We start from the raw sequence: 15,476 nt of genomic DNA, 5'->3' as shown, positions 1-15,476 counted from the left end.
AGCCAAGGTAGCTCATGAAAACCTGGTCTTGAGCTGGCATGTTCAGCGGTGTCCTCGTAGAAACCTGGTCTTGAGTTAACATGTTCAGCAGTGCCAGGACAGATTTTGCTGTAGTTACTCCAAACATTACCAGCATGAGACAGGTCAAACAGTATTTCATTTTGGGTTGGTTCTTCATCTTCTACAGGCCAACAATGTGATATTACCCTTACCCTCATCAACATTACACTGGACTCTTCAGTTTCCATAACCACACAAAAAAAAAACTTCTACCAAAAAAGGTTTTTTATTTATAATCAATAATTGCAAAGTACAAAGGCATCAGTAAAGTATATACATGTCACTTTACCCCATGTGTCATCAGCTGCAAATTACTCAGCAACATAGCCATCATTAGTTTCTGCTTGCATCTTGAGCATTAGACCGGGCCAGATTGGTCCCTGGAAGCAGCGTCTTAACCTGTCTGCTGCACATATTAGTATGTTAGCCTTGGGCTGGGTTAGGTAATGCAAGAGGAGGGGGGGGAGAACTAAAATTACATGGGATGCATCAAATGCTGTAGAATGTGTTAGATATGCATTCATTGACACAAGTCCAGTTCAGGCCACTGGTGTTGTATGACAAGAGTAACCATTTGCACAGTAGCTGCAAGGTTTGTAATACTCTGGTTTAATCTCCACTGGCTTTAGAAGCTGACAGAACTTGTCAAATGCTGGTTGAAATGAGCAGTGACCTGAATCTTCTGGAGGGACTGTGCTCCCTCTTTTGGAGGGGGAGTGGGGGCGGTCAGGTGAGAAATGAGTGCAATACAAAGACCACATACATTTAGTGGGAAACCCAAGAAAGTACAGCTCGTGGCATTCAGGACAATCCTTCCTTCCTCAAACGGTGAACAGAGGATGTACAGAAAAAAGGAATGTTTTCAGCTTTGGGACCAACACAGATGCAGACTGGTAAAAACAGAGAGCAGACCCAGCAGATAGATGTGTGCGACTGGTCCAGGCTCCACACCGCTCTTGGAGTTGCACAAGTTCACGCTGCAGCAGCTAAGTGTCAATCCCAACTCGATATTGAACCCCGCCTGCACGTCCTTGATGTTACACTTTCGCTTGGTCCAGCAGCGGCGGAAGAAATTATTATCTTACAGGAATAAGAACAGATGAACAAATGATTATCAATTGGACAGTGAAACCAACCCAGAGGGAGTGCAGCAAAAAATGTTTAGTGGAGGGCAGGAGGAAGTTGGGGGAACACAAGGTGTTTGGAGGGGCCAGGGAGGGTGTGTAGGAACAGAGGTAGTCCACTGAAAAGTCCAACTTCCAAAGACCTGGCTTTCTGATTTGTTATTCAGTGAGATCCCCCCTTAAAAGCAGCCCATTTCCAAATTTCGAAAATCCTCATCAGCCATACAAATCAGCGTGGGAAAATACTACAATGCAATGAATCTACATATCAGGGAGTGTGACAAGCAGATGACAGCTTGACAAGTGTCATTCTCCACCTGGAAGTGGAAAGTGTGCAGATGAGGCAAATTCAGTCACAGGGTGGGAGAAATGACAGCACAGGTAAACTGTTTTGCCAAGTTGGCAAAAACCATGGACATTTGCAAGACAACTCCAGAAATCTCAAGACACTTGGTTAGAGAGAATTCCAGTACCGATTCCCATCTGACCTGTTAAAATCCTGACATGAAGGTGTTTCCTTTACATAAAGTAATTTGTAACTTTAACCTGCAAACTAAATTCTCCCAAGGGATTTTTCTATATTAAGGCAGCTACCTCATAAAAGGCCACTGAGAATTGTAAGGTAATGATCTGCCTTTTGCAAATGATGCTCAACACCCTTTTTAATCTTTCCAAATGATTTTAAAATCCCTTTAGATTTTATCCTTTGTCACCTCTGACTGCCAGTAATCTGAAACTAGTTCATCATCCTTTCAGCAGAATGTTAATGGAAACTGAGTTGAGACAAATATATTTGAGTGATCGTGCTGGCCACTTGCATCCACTGGGCTTCTACTTTGGACATCGATCATGATCACACCTCCTTGTTGTTGCTGCTCTATGTTGACTGAATCACTTAATCTAAGACCCACATCTCTGAACTCCAACCACGTTCTTTATACCCCAGTATTCACTTTCACTTCTTATGGCCCTGCCATTTGTAAGGACACCAGAGCTTTTCCTTGTAGATGGACCTTTTGCCCCACTCACTAGAGGGAGAAGAGATAAGTCATGACCTCCCCAGCACACCCACGCTCTGGTGAAAGTGGCCATTTTCTCCCACCAACTATTCAGTGTCTGGAAGGACACACAGTCTCATCCAGTGCAGGTGCACATTCCTCCAACTCTGACGCCTCACACCACAGACTGGTTCCTGTGTGAAACAGAAGGAAGTGGTTGATAAGGCCACATGGAGAACAGTGTTGGGTCAATTGTAATGGCAGGTTAGAGGCCAGGGCCACTAGCTTTGGAAAAAAATTCAAGGGTACTGTTACAAAGCAGAATCCAGAGGTTTTCTTTCTCGCTCTGCGTGTCAGCAGAAGCGACCAACCCCAAAATACATACTGTGAAAGGTGACGTTCAGGCAGGCATCCTGGTCATGGCCACATGACTGCTTAATGCACAGAGAGTCTTCTTTAGATTCACACACATAACATTCCAGGGCAGATCCTAGTGACAAAAAAGAAGTCAAGGCAGTGTAAACACACACAATATCCAGCAGGACCCAAAGTGGGTCTGTACGTGGGTGTATGCTGCCAGGGGGGCACTCAGTCTGTATATACTGTCCTACCCAGAGGGTTCACACTTCAGAAGGTGCTTGCTGCCTGGATACAGAGACTCTCCTACAGGAAGTGCTTGTTCTCTGGATATAATGCCCCTTCCCCAGAAGGTCCTGGAAATCCCGCTGTGGTGCGTGCTCTCTGGAGATACAAACTCACCTGCAGAAGGTTAGTTGCTGGATATAATGCCCCCCCCCCCCCCCCCCCCCAGTGGTTCCATACAGTCTAGGTGTACAAATCCCAGCCACACACGAGGCACACTTGCTGTCTGTTACACTGCATTCCTGTTCACCACCCCCTGACCCAAGAGTACCTATGCTGCGTATGTACACCTACCCTAGAGACTGGACTCTCCAAACATACACCTAAACTCCTAAAAGTCCATGCTATATGGATATACAGCAGGGATGTGGGGGCACAGTCTAATCCAGAGTCTACTCTGGATACACAGTCTCATCCAGTGCAGGTGCACATTCTCCTGATACACATGGTTGCATACATGTTATAAACTGTCTCAGGCCAAATGCAACTCACCAAATGCTGAGCAGAGTGATATGAAGAGGAGGCACTTTAGTAAGCTGTGTTCCATGGCTCTTGTGTTGCGCACCTGGCAAGAACAGATGTCATCCATTAGATTGTGAGTCCTCCTTGCCTGTGAAGTGTGTACACTCCCCAGTGATAGTGCATACTCTCCCCACCACTGAATACCAATGCGGGACTGCCGCATGACCACCAGCGGCCACCCGCTATCACAACAGAGTCACATGGTGACATAGAAACATAGAAAATAGGTGCAGGAGTAGGCCATTCGGCCCTTCGAGCCTGCACTTCAATATGCACCGCCATTCAATATGACAGTGCACAAGGTCATGGGGTTTGTGTTGTTGGTACAGTGTAGCTAAACCCACAGCAAGAATGGGTAAAACAACATTAACAAGCTTTGAAACTAATGAAAGAACATCAATGCTTTCACACGGTTCTGCCAGGACATGAAGAGGACCCACTGGAGTCGTCTTTGAGAAGGACCTTCCAATCACTGCGAATCGCACAATCTTACAGGAACTGCACGTACTGAGACACAAAACAAAATTAACCCAAGGGCGCAACTTGTGCTTTCTCCACAGAATTTTGTTTTGTGTAAAACAATAGACTTTACAATGTCAACTGACATGGGTTTATTTGATTAATTTACAGAGTGCAAATATGCTTAGTTTCTACCCATCAAACAATTGAAAATTGTTCAGTCAACTTGGGCAGTTAGAGTCATATAACGAATAGCCGGATACAGCTTACATATTCAAAAGATTATAGGCTTTAGTCCTTAATGCAACACATTCAATGTTTATAGAAGTCTGTAAATACAAAGTGGCATGATTGATTTCCAAAGTTTAGAAGTGGCAGCATTAGAAGAACATTTGAACTGTTTTGCTTGGCATGCTAATGACTGCATTTACCCCATCTGAAAGCATACAGCTCGTTCACAATGAAGGGGATGAAGTCCCCCTAAAGGTTGCATGGAGAGGGGTGGGAAATAAAGCAGCAAAGGAGAGGGGGGGCTTTCCTCTGCTGCTGCCAGGTTGTCCTGCACAAGGAGCAGCATAAACCCAATCTGGCTTATTGTTTCTTCATACTCTCAGTCTCTGATTATCTTTGGGCACTGCTGTGAACAATACCTGCTCCTCAGGACCATTCCAGGAGGCAAGGCAAGTGACCACTTGGCATCAGGTAACATTTATCAGAGTAGGAGGAATGGGTGACGTTTCGGGTCGAGACCCTTCTTCAGACTGAAGAAGGGTCTCGACCCGAAACGTCACCCATTCCTTCTCTCCTGAGATGCTGCCTGACCTGCTGAGTTACTCCAGCATTTTGTGAATAAATACCTTTGATTTGTACCAGCATCTGCAGTTATTTTCTTACATTTATCAGAGTAGGACACCGGCACATCTGGGAAGGCTGGACAAAGGGAAAATACTCCAGTGGATAGACCCAAAAAGCTGGAATAACTCAGCGGGACAGGTAGCATCTCTGGAGAGAAGGAATGGATGACGTTTCAGGTCGAGACCCTTCTTCAGATACTCCAGTGGACACTGTTATAGCTCACACAAAGAGAGATGATTGTTTGAGGTAAATCATCCCAGTCTTATGGCAGGAGCCCAGGCCCAACTGTCTTCAGCTGCTTCAGCAATGACCTCCCCCCCACATTGGGTCAGAAGAGGGGATGTTCACTGATTATTGCACAATAATCAATTCCATTCACAGCTCCTCAGTAAATGATGCAGTCTTCCCTGCACACAGCAATGCCTGGACAACATGGGATGAAACTGCACAAGAACATAGGTACTATGATTAGTAAGTTTGCATGCAAGCAAAATTGGTGTAGCAGACAGTAAAGGAGGTCATCAGGATATATTAGGATGAAGATTAACTGGGAAAACAGACATGGGAACAGTATATTGAACTTGGACAAGTGCAGAACTATGCATTTTGGATACTTAAAGCATGGTAGAACCTACACAGTGAATTGCAGGGTCCTGGAGAGCACTGTGGAACAGAGACCAGTACACTGTTCCCCAAAAGTGGGAAATGTAGAGACAGACAGGCTGGTGAAAAAAGTTATTTGCCATACTTGCCTTCATTGGTCAGGACACTTAACACAAGATTTGGAATCTCCTGTTGCAGCTGTACAAAACACACCTGGAGTACTATTATAGGAAGTGTGTGGTTAAGCTAGAGAGGGCGAAGAAAAGATTCACAAGGGTGTTGCCCAGAATGGCAGGTTCAAGATATAGAGAGACTGGATAGGCTGGGGATTTCGATTGAGTTTGTAGGAGAAATATAAAATCATGAGCAGCATGGACAGTAGACAGTCAGTCTTTTTCCCAGGGTAACGGAATCTAAAACTAACGGGTAAGGGTTTAGGGGGAGAGGGGAAAGATTTAAAGAGGACCCAGGCAGCATATTTTAAACACAGTGGTGCATATATGGGATAAACTGCCCAAGAAAACTAGCTCCCACGTTGGCACTTTGGTCAGCATGGTCAAATTGGGCAAAGGACCCGTTTCCATGTTGTATAACTACATGACACTAAATGGCGAATATGTGTGCCATTAAAATGCAAGGCAATAAACACTTCCATCGAGACCAAGCTTAACCACCCATCCTCACCATCAGTTGGCATCATCACTGGCAAGTCACCTGCCACCAACAGCCAGAGGGAGGGAGAAGGTCAGTATTGAACAGAATCTGGACCAGCCACATAAACAACATGACTACAGGAGATGCTGTGAGGGTGAACACCTTGAGGGATTGAATCATAACCTGACACCTCGCAGCCTGTTCATCGTTGCAGGAGCAGGACTCATGCATGCATCGGGAAGTTCCCCACTTGCCTGGGTCAGTGCGCTTCAGGAAGCCCCACACAGTCCAGGGCAGGGCACTCTCCTGGGGCAACTGTACAAACTCCCCGACAAAAACACTGCGCCCACTGTCCCTCCTATCAACAGCACTCACGCCGCGTCTCCCTCCCTCCCTCCCTCCCACCAACAGCACTGTCCCCCTGTCCCGGGCTACTCCAACACCTGCCTGGGGACCGGCTACAGGCTCCCGCCGCCTAGTGCAGTGCCGGCGACCCCACCTGTCCGCCCCGTCACCACCACCCGTCCCTGCCCGCTACCTGTCTGCCCGCCCCCGTGCCCCCTCACTGCCCGTGGATGCCCGGTGCCCCGGGGTGGAGAGGAGACTGAGCCCCAGGCGCCGGGCATCCCCCTCTCTGTCTCCGTCACACATCCCCGCCGCGCTCCCTCTCACCGCTGCTGCCGCTCGTCCCTCAGTCAGTCCCGGACTGGCGGTGCCGATCCGAGCCCCAGGTGAAGCGCGGCCCAGCCCCGCCCCCGGCACGGGCCACACCTCCTGCATAGGCCCCGCCCCGGCGCAGGCCCCGCCCTCACTCTGCACAGGCCCCGCCCTCCCTCTGCACAGGCCCCGCCCCGACACGGGCCCCGCGCCCGGCGCAGGCCCCGCCCCCGGCGCAAACCCCGCCCTCACCCCGACACAGGCCCCGCCCCGGAACAGGCCCCGCCCCCGGCACAAGCCACGGCCCCGCCCACAGCTAACGGTCCCACCCCCTGTTCGTGGCCCCGCGCACTCTCACGTCACGTGACCACGCCCACTGCGGCCCAGCCCCAGCCCCAGCCCGCCCCTCCTGGCCACGACCCCTGTCCATCACATGGCCCCGCCCACAAATATGGCACATGGTCCCGCCCGGTCGGTCACACAGCAGCGCCCCCTCGTGCTCTCCAGCCGCACCACAGCAGCGCTCCCTCGTGCTCTCCAGCCGCACCACAACAGCGCCCCCTCGTGCTCTCCAGCCGCACCACAGCTCACAACGCTCCCTCCCCCCGCGCGGCGCTCCCCTCGCCCAACGCGGCCTGGCTGCTGGTGCTGCCCGTTTACCAGAGACCCCCAGCCCTGTAACCGACCCTGACCACTTACCCGAGCCGGTGAGGCTCTGGTGGGAGCGGGAAGAGCTCAGACCTCACACGGACCCACATTGGACCCAGACTAGGACCCCGCTGCGGTAATAATGTTGGTTAGTACAGTATTCACACGCTCCCCACTGCAGTGATAATGTTGGTTAGAAACATAGACAATAGGTGCAGGAGTAGGCCATTCGGCCCTTCGAGCCTGCACCGCCATTCAATATGATCATGGCTGATCATCCAACCTTCTCTCCATACCCCCTGATCCCTTTAGCCACAAGGGCCACATCTAACTCCCTCTTAAATATAGCCAATGAACTGGCCTCAACTACCTTCTGTGGCAGAGAATTCCACAGACTCACCACTCTCTGTGTGAAAAAACCTTTCTCATCTCGGTCCTAAAAGACTTCCCCCTTATCCTTAAACTGTGACCCCTTGTTCTGGACTTCCCCAACATCGGGAACAATCTTAGGGTAGGACAGGGTTAGCCTGTCCAGCCCCTTAAGAATTTTGTAAGTTTCTATAAGATCCCCCCTCAATCTTCTAAATTCCAGCGAGTACAAGCCGAGTCTATCCAGTCTTTCTTCATATGAAAGTCCTGCCATCCCAGGAATCAATCTGGAATTAAACATGGAAACATTGAAAATAGGTGCAGGAGGAGGCCATTTGGCCCTTCGAGCCAGCACCGTCATTCAATGTGCTCATGGCTGATCATTCTCAATCAGTACCCCGTTCTGGCTTTTTCCCCATATCTCTTGATTCCTTTAGCCCTAAGAGCTAAATCTAACTCCCTCTTGAAACCATCCAGTGAATCGGCCTCCACTGTCTTTTGTGGCAGGAATTCCACAGATTTGCAACTCTGGGTCAAAAAGTTTTTCCTCATCTCAGTCCTAAATGGCCTACCCCTTATTCTTAAACTGTAACCTCTGGTTCTGGATTCCCCCAACATCGGGAACATTTTTCCTGCATCCAGCCTGTCCAATCCCTTAAGAATTTTCTGTGCTTCTATAAGATCCCCTCTTACCCTTCTAAATTCCATTGAATACAAGCCCAGTCGACCCATTCTTTCATCATATGTCAGTTCCGCCATCCCGGGAATTAACCTGGTGAACTTACACTGCACTCCCTCAATAGCAAGAATGTCCTTCCTGAAATTAGGGGAACAAAACTGCACACAATACTCGAGGTCTGGTCTCACGAGGGCCCTGTACAACTGCAGTAGGACCTCCTTGCTCCTAAACTCAAATCCACTCGCAATGAAGGCCAACATGCCATTAGCTTTCTTCACTGCCAGCTGTACCTGCTTGCTTACTTTCAGTGACTGGTGTGCAAGGAGGTTTAGTTGTACCTCCCCTTTTCCAAATCTGGCACTATTCAGATAATAACCTGCCTTCCTGTTCTTGTCACCAAAGTGTAGAACCTCACATTCATCCACATTATACTGCATCAGCCATGCATCTGCCCACTCACCCAACCTATCCAAGTCACCCTGCAGCCTCATAGCATCCTCCTCGCAGCTCACACTGCCACCTAGCTTTGTGTCATTCGCAAACTTGGATATGTTACTTTTAATTCCTTCATCTAAATCATTAATATATATTTCATATAACTGGAGTCCCAGCACTGAGCCTTGCGGCACCCCACTAGTCACTGCAGTACTACACTACTGTACTACAGCAGGTTACTACAGTATTCACATGTTCCCCACTGCAGTATCAATGACAGTTCAGTATTTACACACTCTACTGCTGTGATAATATTGGTTAAGCCAGTAGTCACACATTCCCCACTGCAGTAATAGTGTTGGTTACTACAGTATTCACACATTCCCCATTGCAGTAATAATGTTGGTTACTATAGTAGATAACACTCCCTCCTGCAGTGGTAATGTTGGTTACTATAGTATGCACACACTCCCTCCTGCAGTAATGATGTTGGTTACTACTGTTTTCACATACCTGCTGACTGCAGTAATAATATTACATTCTTTACAGTATTTACATTCCCACTGCAGTAATATTGGTTAGTACAGTATTCACACTTTCCCCCTGCAGTAACAATGACAATTACTATGGTATTCACACACACTACCGCAGTGATAATATTGGTTACTACAGTATTCACACACTCCCTACTGCAGTAATAAAGTTGGTACTACAGTATTCACACACTTCCCGCTGCAGTAATAATGGCTCAGTTATGAATCCTCTCCTTTTTCAGAGATGGTGTAGCAGTTTCTTCTTCTGACGAAATTTCACGTCTTTTTAAATACAGTGCATAATAATACCTATATTTACAGTGGACACTTTATGGAGGAGTTCCAACTAAAGTGTCAGAAGAAGGAAGGGTGGGTGAAGAATGGTTGGAAACTAGGAAACAAATACCCTTGGTGGAGAAAGACACAAAGTGCTGGAGTAACTGGAGTTTCCACATTCTCCTTTCTATGACTGCGTGGGTTTCCCTCAGGTGCTCCGGTTACCTCCCACATCCTAAGACGTGCTTGCAGGTTAATTGCTCGCTGTAAACTACCTTTGGTGTAATGGGGGAATGGTAGCATCTGGGGGGAGTTGATGGGAATGTGGGGGAAATAAAGTGGGATCAATAGACAGACACAAAGTGCTGGAGCAACTCAGCGGGTCAGGCAGTATCGCTGGAGAAAAGGAACAGGTGGCGTTTTGGGTCAGAACCCTTCTTCAGACTGAGAAGTTCCTTCCTATACAAAGTGAGATCAATGAAGGATTAGTTTAAATGGGTGGATCATGTTTAGTATGGACTCAATGTGCTGAAGGGCCTGAACCCTGTTATAAGACTCTGATATAACAAGAATAAATGAGGCATGCTAATCCTGATTGCAAACTTGATAAAGTGGCATTGAGCAGCAAAAAACAGCTAGTTTGCCATTATTGATGAAAAATATTACCTGAATCCTGAAGAGAGGTTCTGACTCACAATTGAATATTTTAGAGAAGTGACAAGGAGCGTTGATGACCTGGTGCAGTTCAGGCAAGACCTTTGACACAAGTGGGCAGGAGAGAGGAGCTGGATCCAAATCTGTCTGAGTAACAGGAGGGGAAATGGTGGGCAGCTGATGCCAGAAAGGCTGTAACCAGTGGTGTTTACTGGGGCTCAATGCAGCCCCTTGCTCTTGATAAAACATATTAGTGGCTCAGCCCATGATCTTGGGGCACAAAAAATAATTTACAAAAACTGGGGATGTTGTTGTCGGTCGGGAAAGTTCGTAAGTTATGGGAGCAGAAATAGGCCATTCGACCCATCAAGTCTACTCCGTCATTCAATCATGGCTGATCTATCTTTCCCTCTTAACCCCATTCTCCTCCTATCTCCTCATAACCGCTGACACTCTTACTAATTAAGAATCTGTTAATCTCAGCCTTTAAAAATATCCAATGACTTGGCTCCACAGCCGATTGTGGCCATGAATTCCACAGATTCACCACCCTCTGACTAAAGAAATGTCTCCTCATCTCCTTTCCTAAGGTACATCCCTTTATTCTGAGGCTAAGGCCTCTGGTCCTAGACTCTCCCACGAATGGAAACATCCTCTCCACATCCACTCCATCCAGCCCTTTCACTAGTCAGTAAGTTTCAATGAGGTACCCCCTCATCCTTCTAAACTCAAAGAGTTAGACTGGAGGACGTATGGATAGCCTTGAAACCTGGGCAGCAAGAAGGGAATGGAGTTCGATCCTCAGAAGTGTGAGGTATGATGTTACAAAACACAGCAGGAATACCCAGTTACCAGGAGGGTACAGAGAGGTGTATGTTCACATACCCGTATGAATAGTGGGACAGATTGATAGGTGTTGGGTTGCTCATGGGTTGCTTTCCTTTATTAGTTGAAGCACAGAATGTAAGAGCAAGAGGTTATGCTGAAGAATAGAAACAAGGAACTGCAGATGCTGGTTTACACAAAAGGACACAAGGTGCTCGAGGAACTCAACCGGTTAGACAGCATCTCTGGAGAACATGGAGGGTCAGGATCCTTCTTCAGACTAATTGTGGGGGGAAGGGAAAAAATCTGGGAGAGAGGAGAGGTGGCTGAAAAACAGCAAAATGGTGCAAGACAGTATTGCAATCTGAAGTACGGCAAAAATACTAAACTGCAATAATGGATGATGGCAGCATCTCAGGAAGAGGGTGTGAGAGGGGATTTGTTCAAGAGTCTGATAGCAGTTGGAAAAGAAACTTCTTAAATCTGTACATTTGTGTTTACAAGCTCTTGTATGTTCTCCCAGAAGGCAGAAGAGAGGAACGGGAATGGCAGTGTGGCAGGCATCCTTGACGATACTTCCAACCTTCCTAATGCGACGCACAGTGAAAGTGAGGTGGATGGAAGGTAGTGACAAGCGGAGAAAATGACGTGCGGAGAAAAGGAGGCACAAGCCATACTTGCCTTCCATCACAATGGGGAATGTGAGATCGCTGGCTAACAAGATGGACGGTGTTACCAGCTCCATAAAGTTCTGTGTGAATAACGTTGTCCCTGAGGAGACTGTACACTGTTTCCCCAACAACAAGCCCTGGGTCACCAGTGACAGAAAGGCCCTTCTCAACCAGAAGTAGAGGGCCTTCAGGAATGGTGACAGGGAGCAGGTGAAACGGGTGCAGAAAGACCTGAAGGCGAGACTGAGACAGAGCAAGGACAACTACAGGAGGAGGCTGGAGCAGAAACTTCAGCAGAACAACATGAGGGGTGTGTGGAGCGGGATGAAGAGCATACCAGGCTACAAGAAGACCAGTGGCCTGTTGGCTGGCTGCCTTGTGCACAGTGCCTTCACCGGAACAAATAAATAAACGAACACAGACTTATCCCCTGGGCAGAGGAGTCGAAACTAGAGTACCCCACACCGGGTCCCCCTTTGTTCTTCACGGCGGTCCCCCCACGTCGGGTCCCCATTGTCTTTCCCTCCCTCCTCACGCTCATCGACCGCGAGGCTCCCGTGGCCACCCACCGAGGCTCCCAGTGCCGCATCTCGAGAAGTTCGAGAGAATCCTCGTGGACACAAAGAATCTCTCAAACAACAGTAAATATAGTAAATACGCTGATGCACTTTCATAATCACAGCATCAGTGTGAAGGGACTTATGTTGCTGGTGATATGGATACCTAGGAACTTGAAACTGTCGACCATCTCTACAGCAGCTCTCTTGCTGAGGACACGGTTGTGTTCACCCCCTCATTCTCTAAGGTCAACAACCAGCTCTTTCATCTTGTTGAGGGCTAGGCTGTTGTCCTGTCACCATGACACAAATTTCTCGATCTCTTCTGTATTCCATTTTATCATTATTGTTGATCCGGCTTACATCAGTTGTATCGTCGGTGAACTTCAAGATTGAATTGGTGTTGTACTTGGCCACATCAGGGATGTATGGGAGTAGAGCAGGCGACTGAGCTCGCAACCTTGAGGAGCACCAGTGTGGAGCATCGTCGTATTGGAGGAATTCCTATGACCAGTTCTAACCATCCAATGTTTGCTGTTCAGGATGTCCAGAAGTCAGCTGTAGAAGGAGGTCCCAAGGTTTAGAGATGAGCTGATTTGGTATTACTTTGTTAAGGCTGAGCTGTCGTCATTGAATAGCATCCTGTAAAAGGTGTTTTTATTGTCAAGGTGATTCAGAAGTGAATGTAGTGCAAGAGAGATGATGTCCTCGTAATGGGGTCTGAGAGGTAGATGAGAAACAGATGCTCCCATCACATTTAAACAGTCCCCAGATGTGTACGTGCAGAGCCATGAGCTGCAGGATCCAGCGCTGGGAGGTGGGATCAGGCTGCATAACTCTCTTCTGAGCAGCACAAAGCCAATGGGCCAAACGTCCTCCTCCTGTATCATAAATCTTTTTTGATTCTACGATAAGAGATGGATGATAATGCTTCAGCATTGAAAGCAGAATTTGTTTTGGCTCCAGCTGCAGAACAATAAAGGCACTGTATCAGTGCCAAGGGTGTGCTGCAAGCTCGCAAACAGTGGGACGAACATGGAGGAAAAAAATCCAAAAGCAAATTTCAAAAACAATTCCAAACAATTGAGCTGCGAGAATGGAACACTTCATTGATTCTGATAGTGGTCAGAGGGAAGAGCAGAGCACAAAAGGGCAAGGAGGGGGAGGAATTCCTGAAATTTGTACAAGATGTCTTACTCGGTTGGGGCGATTCCAGGGCAGGGGCAGATCAAGTTCAGGAGAAACCATAACATCATCAGGTTTTCAGTGATTTCAGAGAGGGCCCTGGGATGGGAGGTGATTGGAAGAGGACTGACTATGTTTACTGAATTGGGAGCTTTAAATTAATTTGGCTGAAGTTATAACAAGATATATCCTGGCCAGTAACATGATTGCTGGAGAAGAGAGAAAAAGTTCAGGTTTTAGTTTACTGTACTTTTTAGTTTAGAGATACAGCATGGAAACAGGCCCTTCAGCCCACCAAGTCCATACTGACCAGTGATCCCCGTAAACTAGCACTATCCTACACACTAGGAACAATTTACAATTTTTACCGAAGCCAATTAACCTACAAGCATGTAAGTATTGGAGTGTGGAAGGAAATCAGAGCACCCGGAGAAAACCCACGCAGTCATGGGACGAACATGCAAACTCTGTACAGACAGCACTCGTAGTCAGGATCGAACTAGGTCTCTGGTGCTGTAAGGCAGCATCTCTACCGCTGCGCCACCGTGCCGCAGGTCCAGACTAAACGTCGCTGTGTGGATGAGTGTGTCAAACGATACAGTAAAATGTCAGATCATCCGCTATCTAATGGTTCAGGGAACCTGACTCACGGACTGATGTTTGCTGCATTCCCTTGCAACTTACTGGGATCCCCCTCCCACCCCACCCCACCCCACCTTCATGAGAGCAGGGCTAGAGGTAGCAGAGCCAGTGGACGTCAACCTACCTGATAACACAGTGCTGGACCCTCAACCTCCAGCAGACTTACCCCTACAGTGCAGGAAGCTGATCCTCTGTGGCTGGCATCTCTTGTGACCGTGGACTCTGTCCAGATAATGGAGGGGTGGTGGTCGCTCTATGGTGCAGGAAGAAGCATAACAGGTGTGGAGACCAGGGTAACTGGCAACATGTCTCAAAGACCGTCAACCCCAACTGCACTGTGCTAGGCATCTGTACCAGTGCAGGCCTGATCTTATTGTTCTTCATTACTGGAGCGGTCAGTCGCTATGTCACCTCTGGGGACAGCAAGAGGCACCTCTGCTCCAGCGAACACCTGAGACTCCCCTGGCCAGCAGCTGATGGCAGTGGGCCGAGGAATGCCAAGCAGAATTTAATTCAGATAGTGTGAGGTGTTGCATTCTGTGAAGTCAAACCAGGGCAGGACCTTCACAGTTAATGGTAGGGTCCTGAGGAGTGTTGTATAGCAGAGGGATCTGAGTACAAGTACACAGTTCCCTGAAAGTGGTGTCGCAGGAAGGGTGATAAAGAAGCCTTTTGATACATTAGCCTTCATCAGTTGCGGTATTGACGATAGAAGTTGGGACAGTATCTCCAGAAAAGTCACCCATTCCTTCTCTCCAGAGATGCTGCCTGTCCCGCTGAGTTACTCCAAGCATTTTATGTCCAACAGCTCTACAAGATGTTGGTAAGCCCACACTTTTTTTTGCAAAAGAAAGTTGATGGAGGCCTTCTGTGAACGCTGGTCGCCATGGGCTGTCGAGGGCACTGTGGATAAGGATTATAATATTGTAATTAAATGATTGATTGCTGATGTTTGGTAACTGCCATGCAGTTTTGATATTTCCAGTACTTCGTGACTGATTATTGGAATAAAACCTCCTTGTTAAGGGAAAAAAGGTAAGTTGATTTACAGGTACAAAATCACAGTGAAAACACTACTCTGAGAAAGGATTGTCCATTTCGGCATCAAATCAAAACTTAGTTACTTTCATCTAAGAAGCATTCAAGCTGCTGTGGTGCCCAGCAGTCCCAGAAAGCGGGCAAGGTTCCCGTTGGCACCGCGTGCTCCCTCTCCAGAGACACACAGGCACGGATATAAGCCCAAAGGAGGGACAGGTAGTTGGCCTGGGTGCAGTTGCTGTCTGCCATGACTCACAAATGGCCAGCTTGGCCAGGCCCAGCAGCAAACCAACCAAGAGATCCCTGACTGACCGACCCCCCCGCAATGGGTGCCCAATGATAGCAGAGTGGGGCTGAAGTGGAACCAGAATTTGAGGAGCGGCCCCTTTA

At 48.0% G+C, this 15,476-nt stretch overlaps 1 protein-coding gene across 2 annotated transcripts; it reads right to left on the bottom strand.

Moving 5' to 3' along the window:
• Window positions 1-288: 288 nt before the first annotated feature.
• Window positions 289-6,611, bottom strand: LOC144602223 (CD59 glycoprotein-like). 2 transcript variants are annotated; one of them, XM_078415050.1, is made up of 5 exons: window positions 6,590-6,611; window positions 5,413-5,509; window positions 3,317-3,389; window positions 2,568-2,672; window positions 289-1,140 (listed from the first exon to the last, which is right to left on the bottom strand). In XM_078415050.1, exons 2-5 carry the CDS (start codon window positions 5,416-5,418, stop codon window positions 923-925), a joined length of 402 nt encoding a protein of 133 aa, XP_078271176.1. In that variant the 5' UTR covers window positions 5,419-5,509; window positions 6,590-6,611; the 3' UTR covers window positions 289-922. The 2 variants fall into 2 exon arrangements, with proteins under 2 accessions (XP_078271176.1, XP_078271177.1); XM_078415051.1 differs by lacking the exons at window positions 5,413-5,509; window positions 6,590-6,611 and adding an exon at window positions 6,172-6,194.
• Window positions 6,612-15,476: the final 8,865 nt, after the last annotated feature.

This window comes from Rhinoraja longicauda, chromosome 18 (genome assembly GCF_053455715.1).
Source record: "Rhinoraja longicauda isolate Sanriku21f chromosome 18, sRhiLon1.1, whole genome shotgun sequence".
In the NCBI taxonomy this organism is placed as follows: Eukaryota; Metazoa; Chordata; class Chondrichthyes; order Rajiformes; family Arhynchobatidae; genus Rhinoraja; species Rhinoraja longicauda.
Note: the sequence above shows the minus strand (reverse complement) of the source record. Positions and strands in the feature narration are given on the sequence as shown.

Bases quoted from the DNA above. Each gene is read 5' to 3' on its own strand.
- LOC144602223 (XM_078415050.1), bottom strand. The intron at 2,673-3,316 runs GTGAGTTGCATT...TTTTGTCACTAG, and splicing joins ATCACTCTGCTCAGCATTTG to GATCTGCCCTGGAATGTTAT. The intron at 1,141-2,567 runs GTATGTATTTTG...TATTCCTGTAAG, and splicing joins CCTGAACGTCACCTTTCACA to ATAATAATTTCTTCCGCCGC.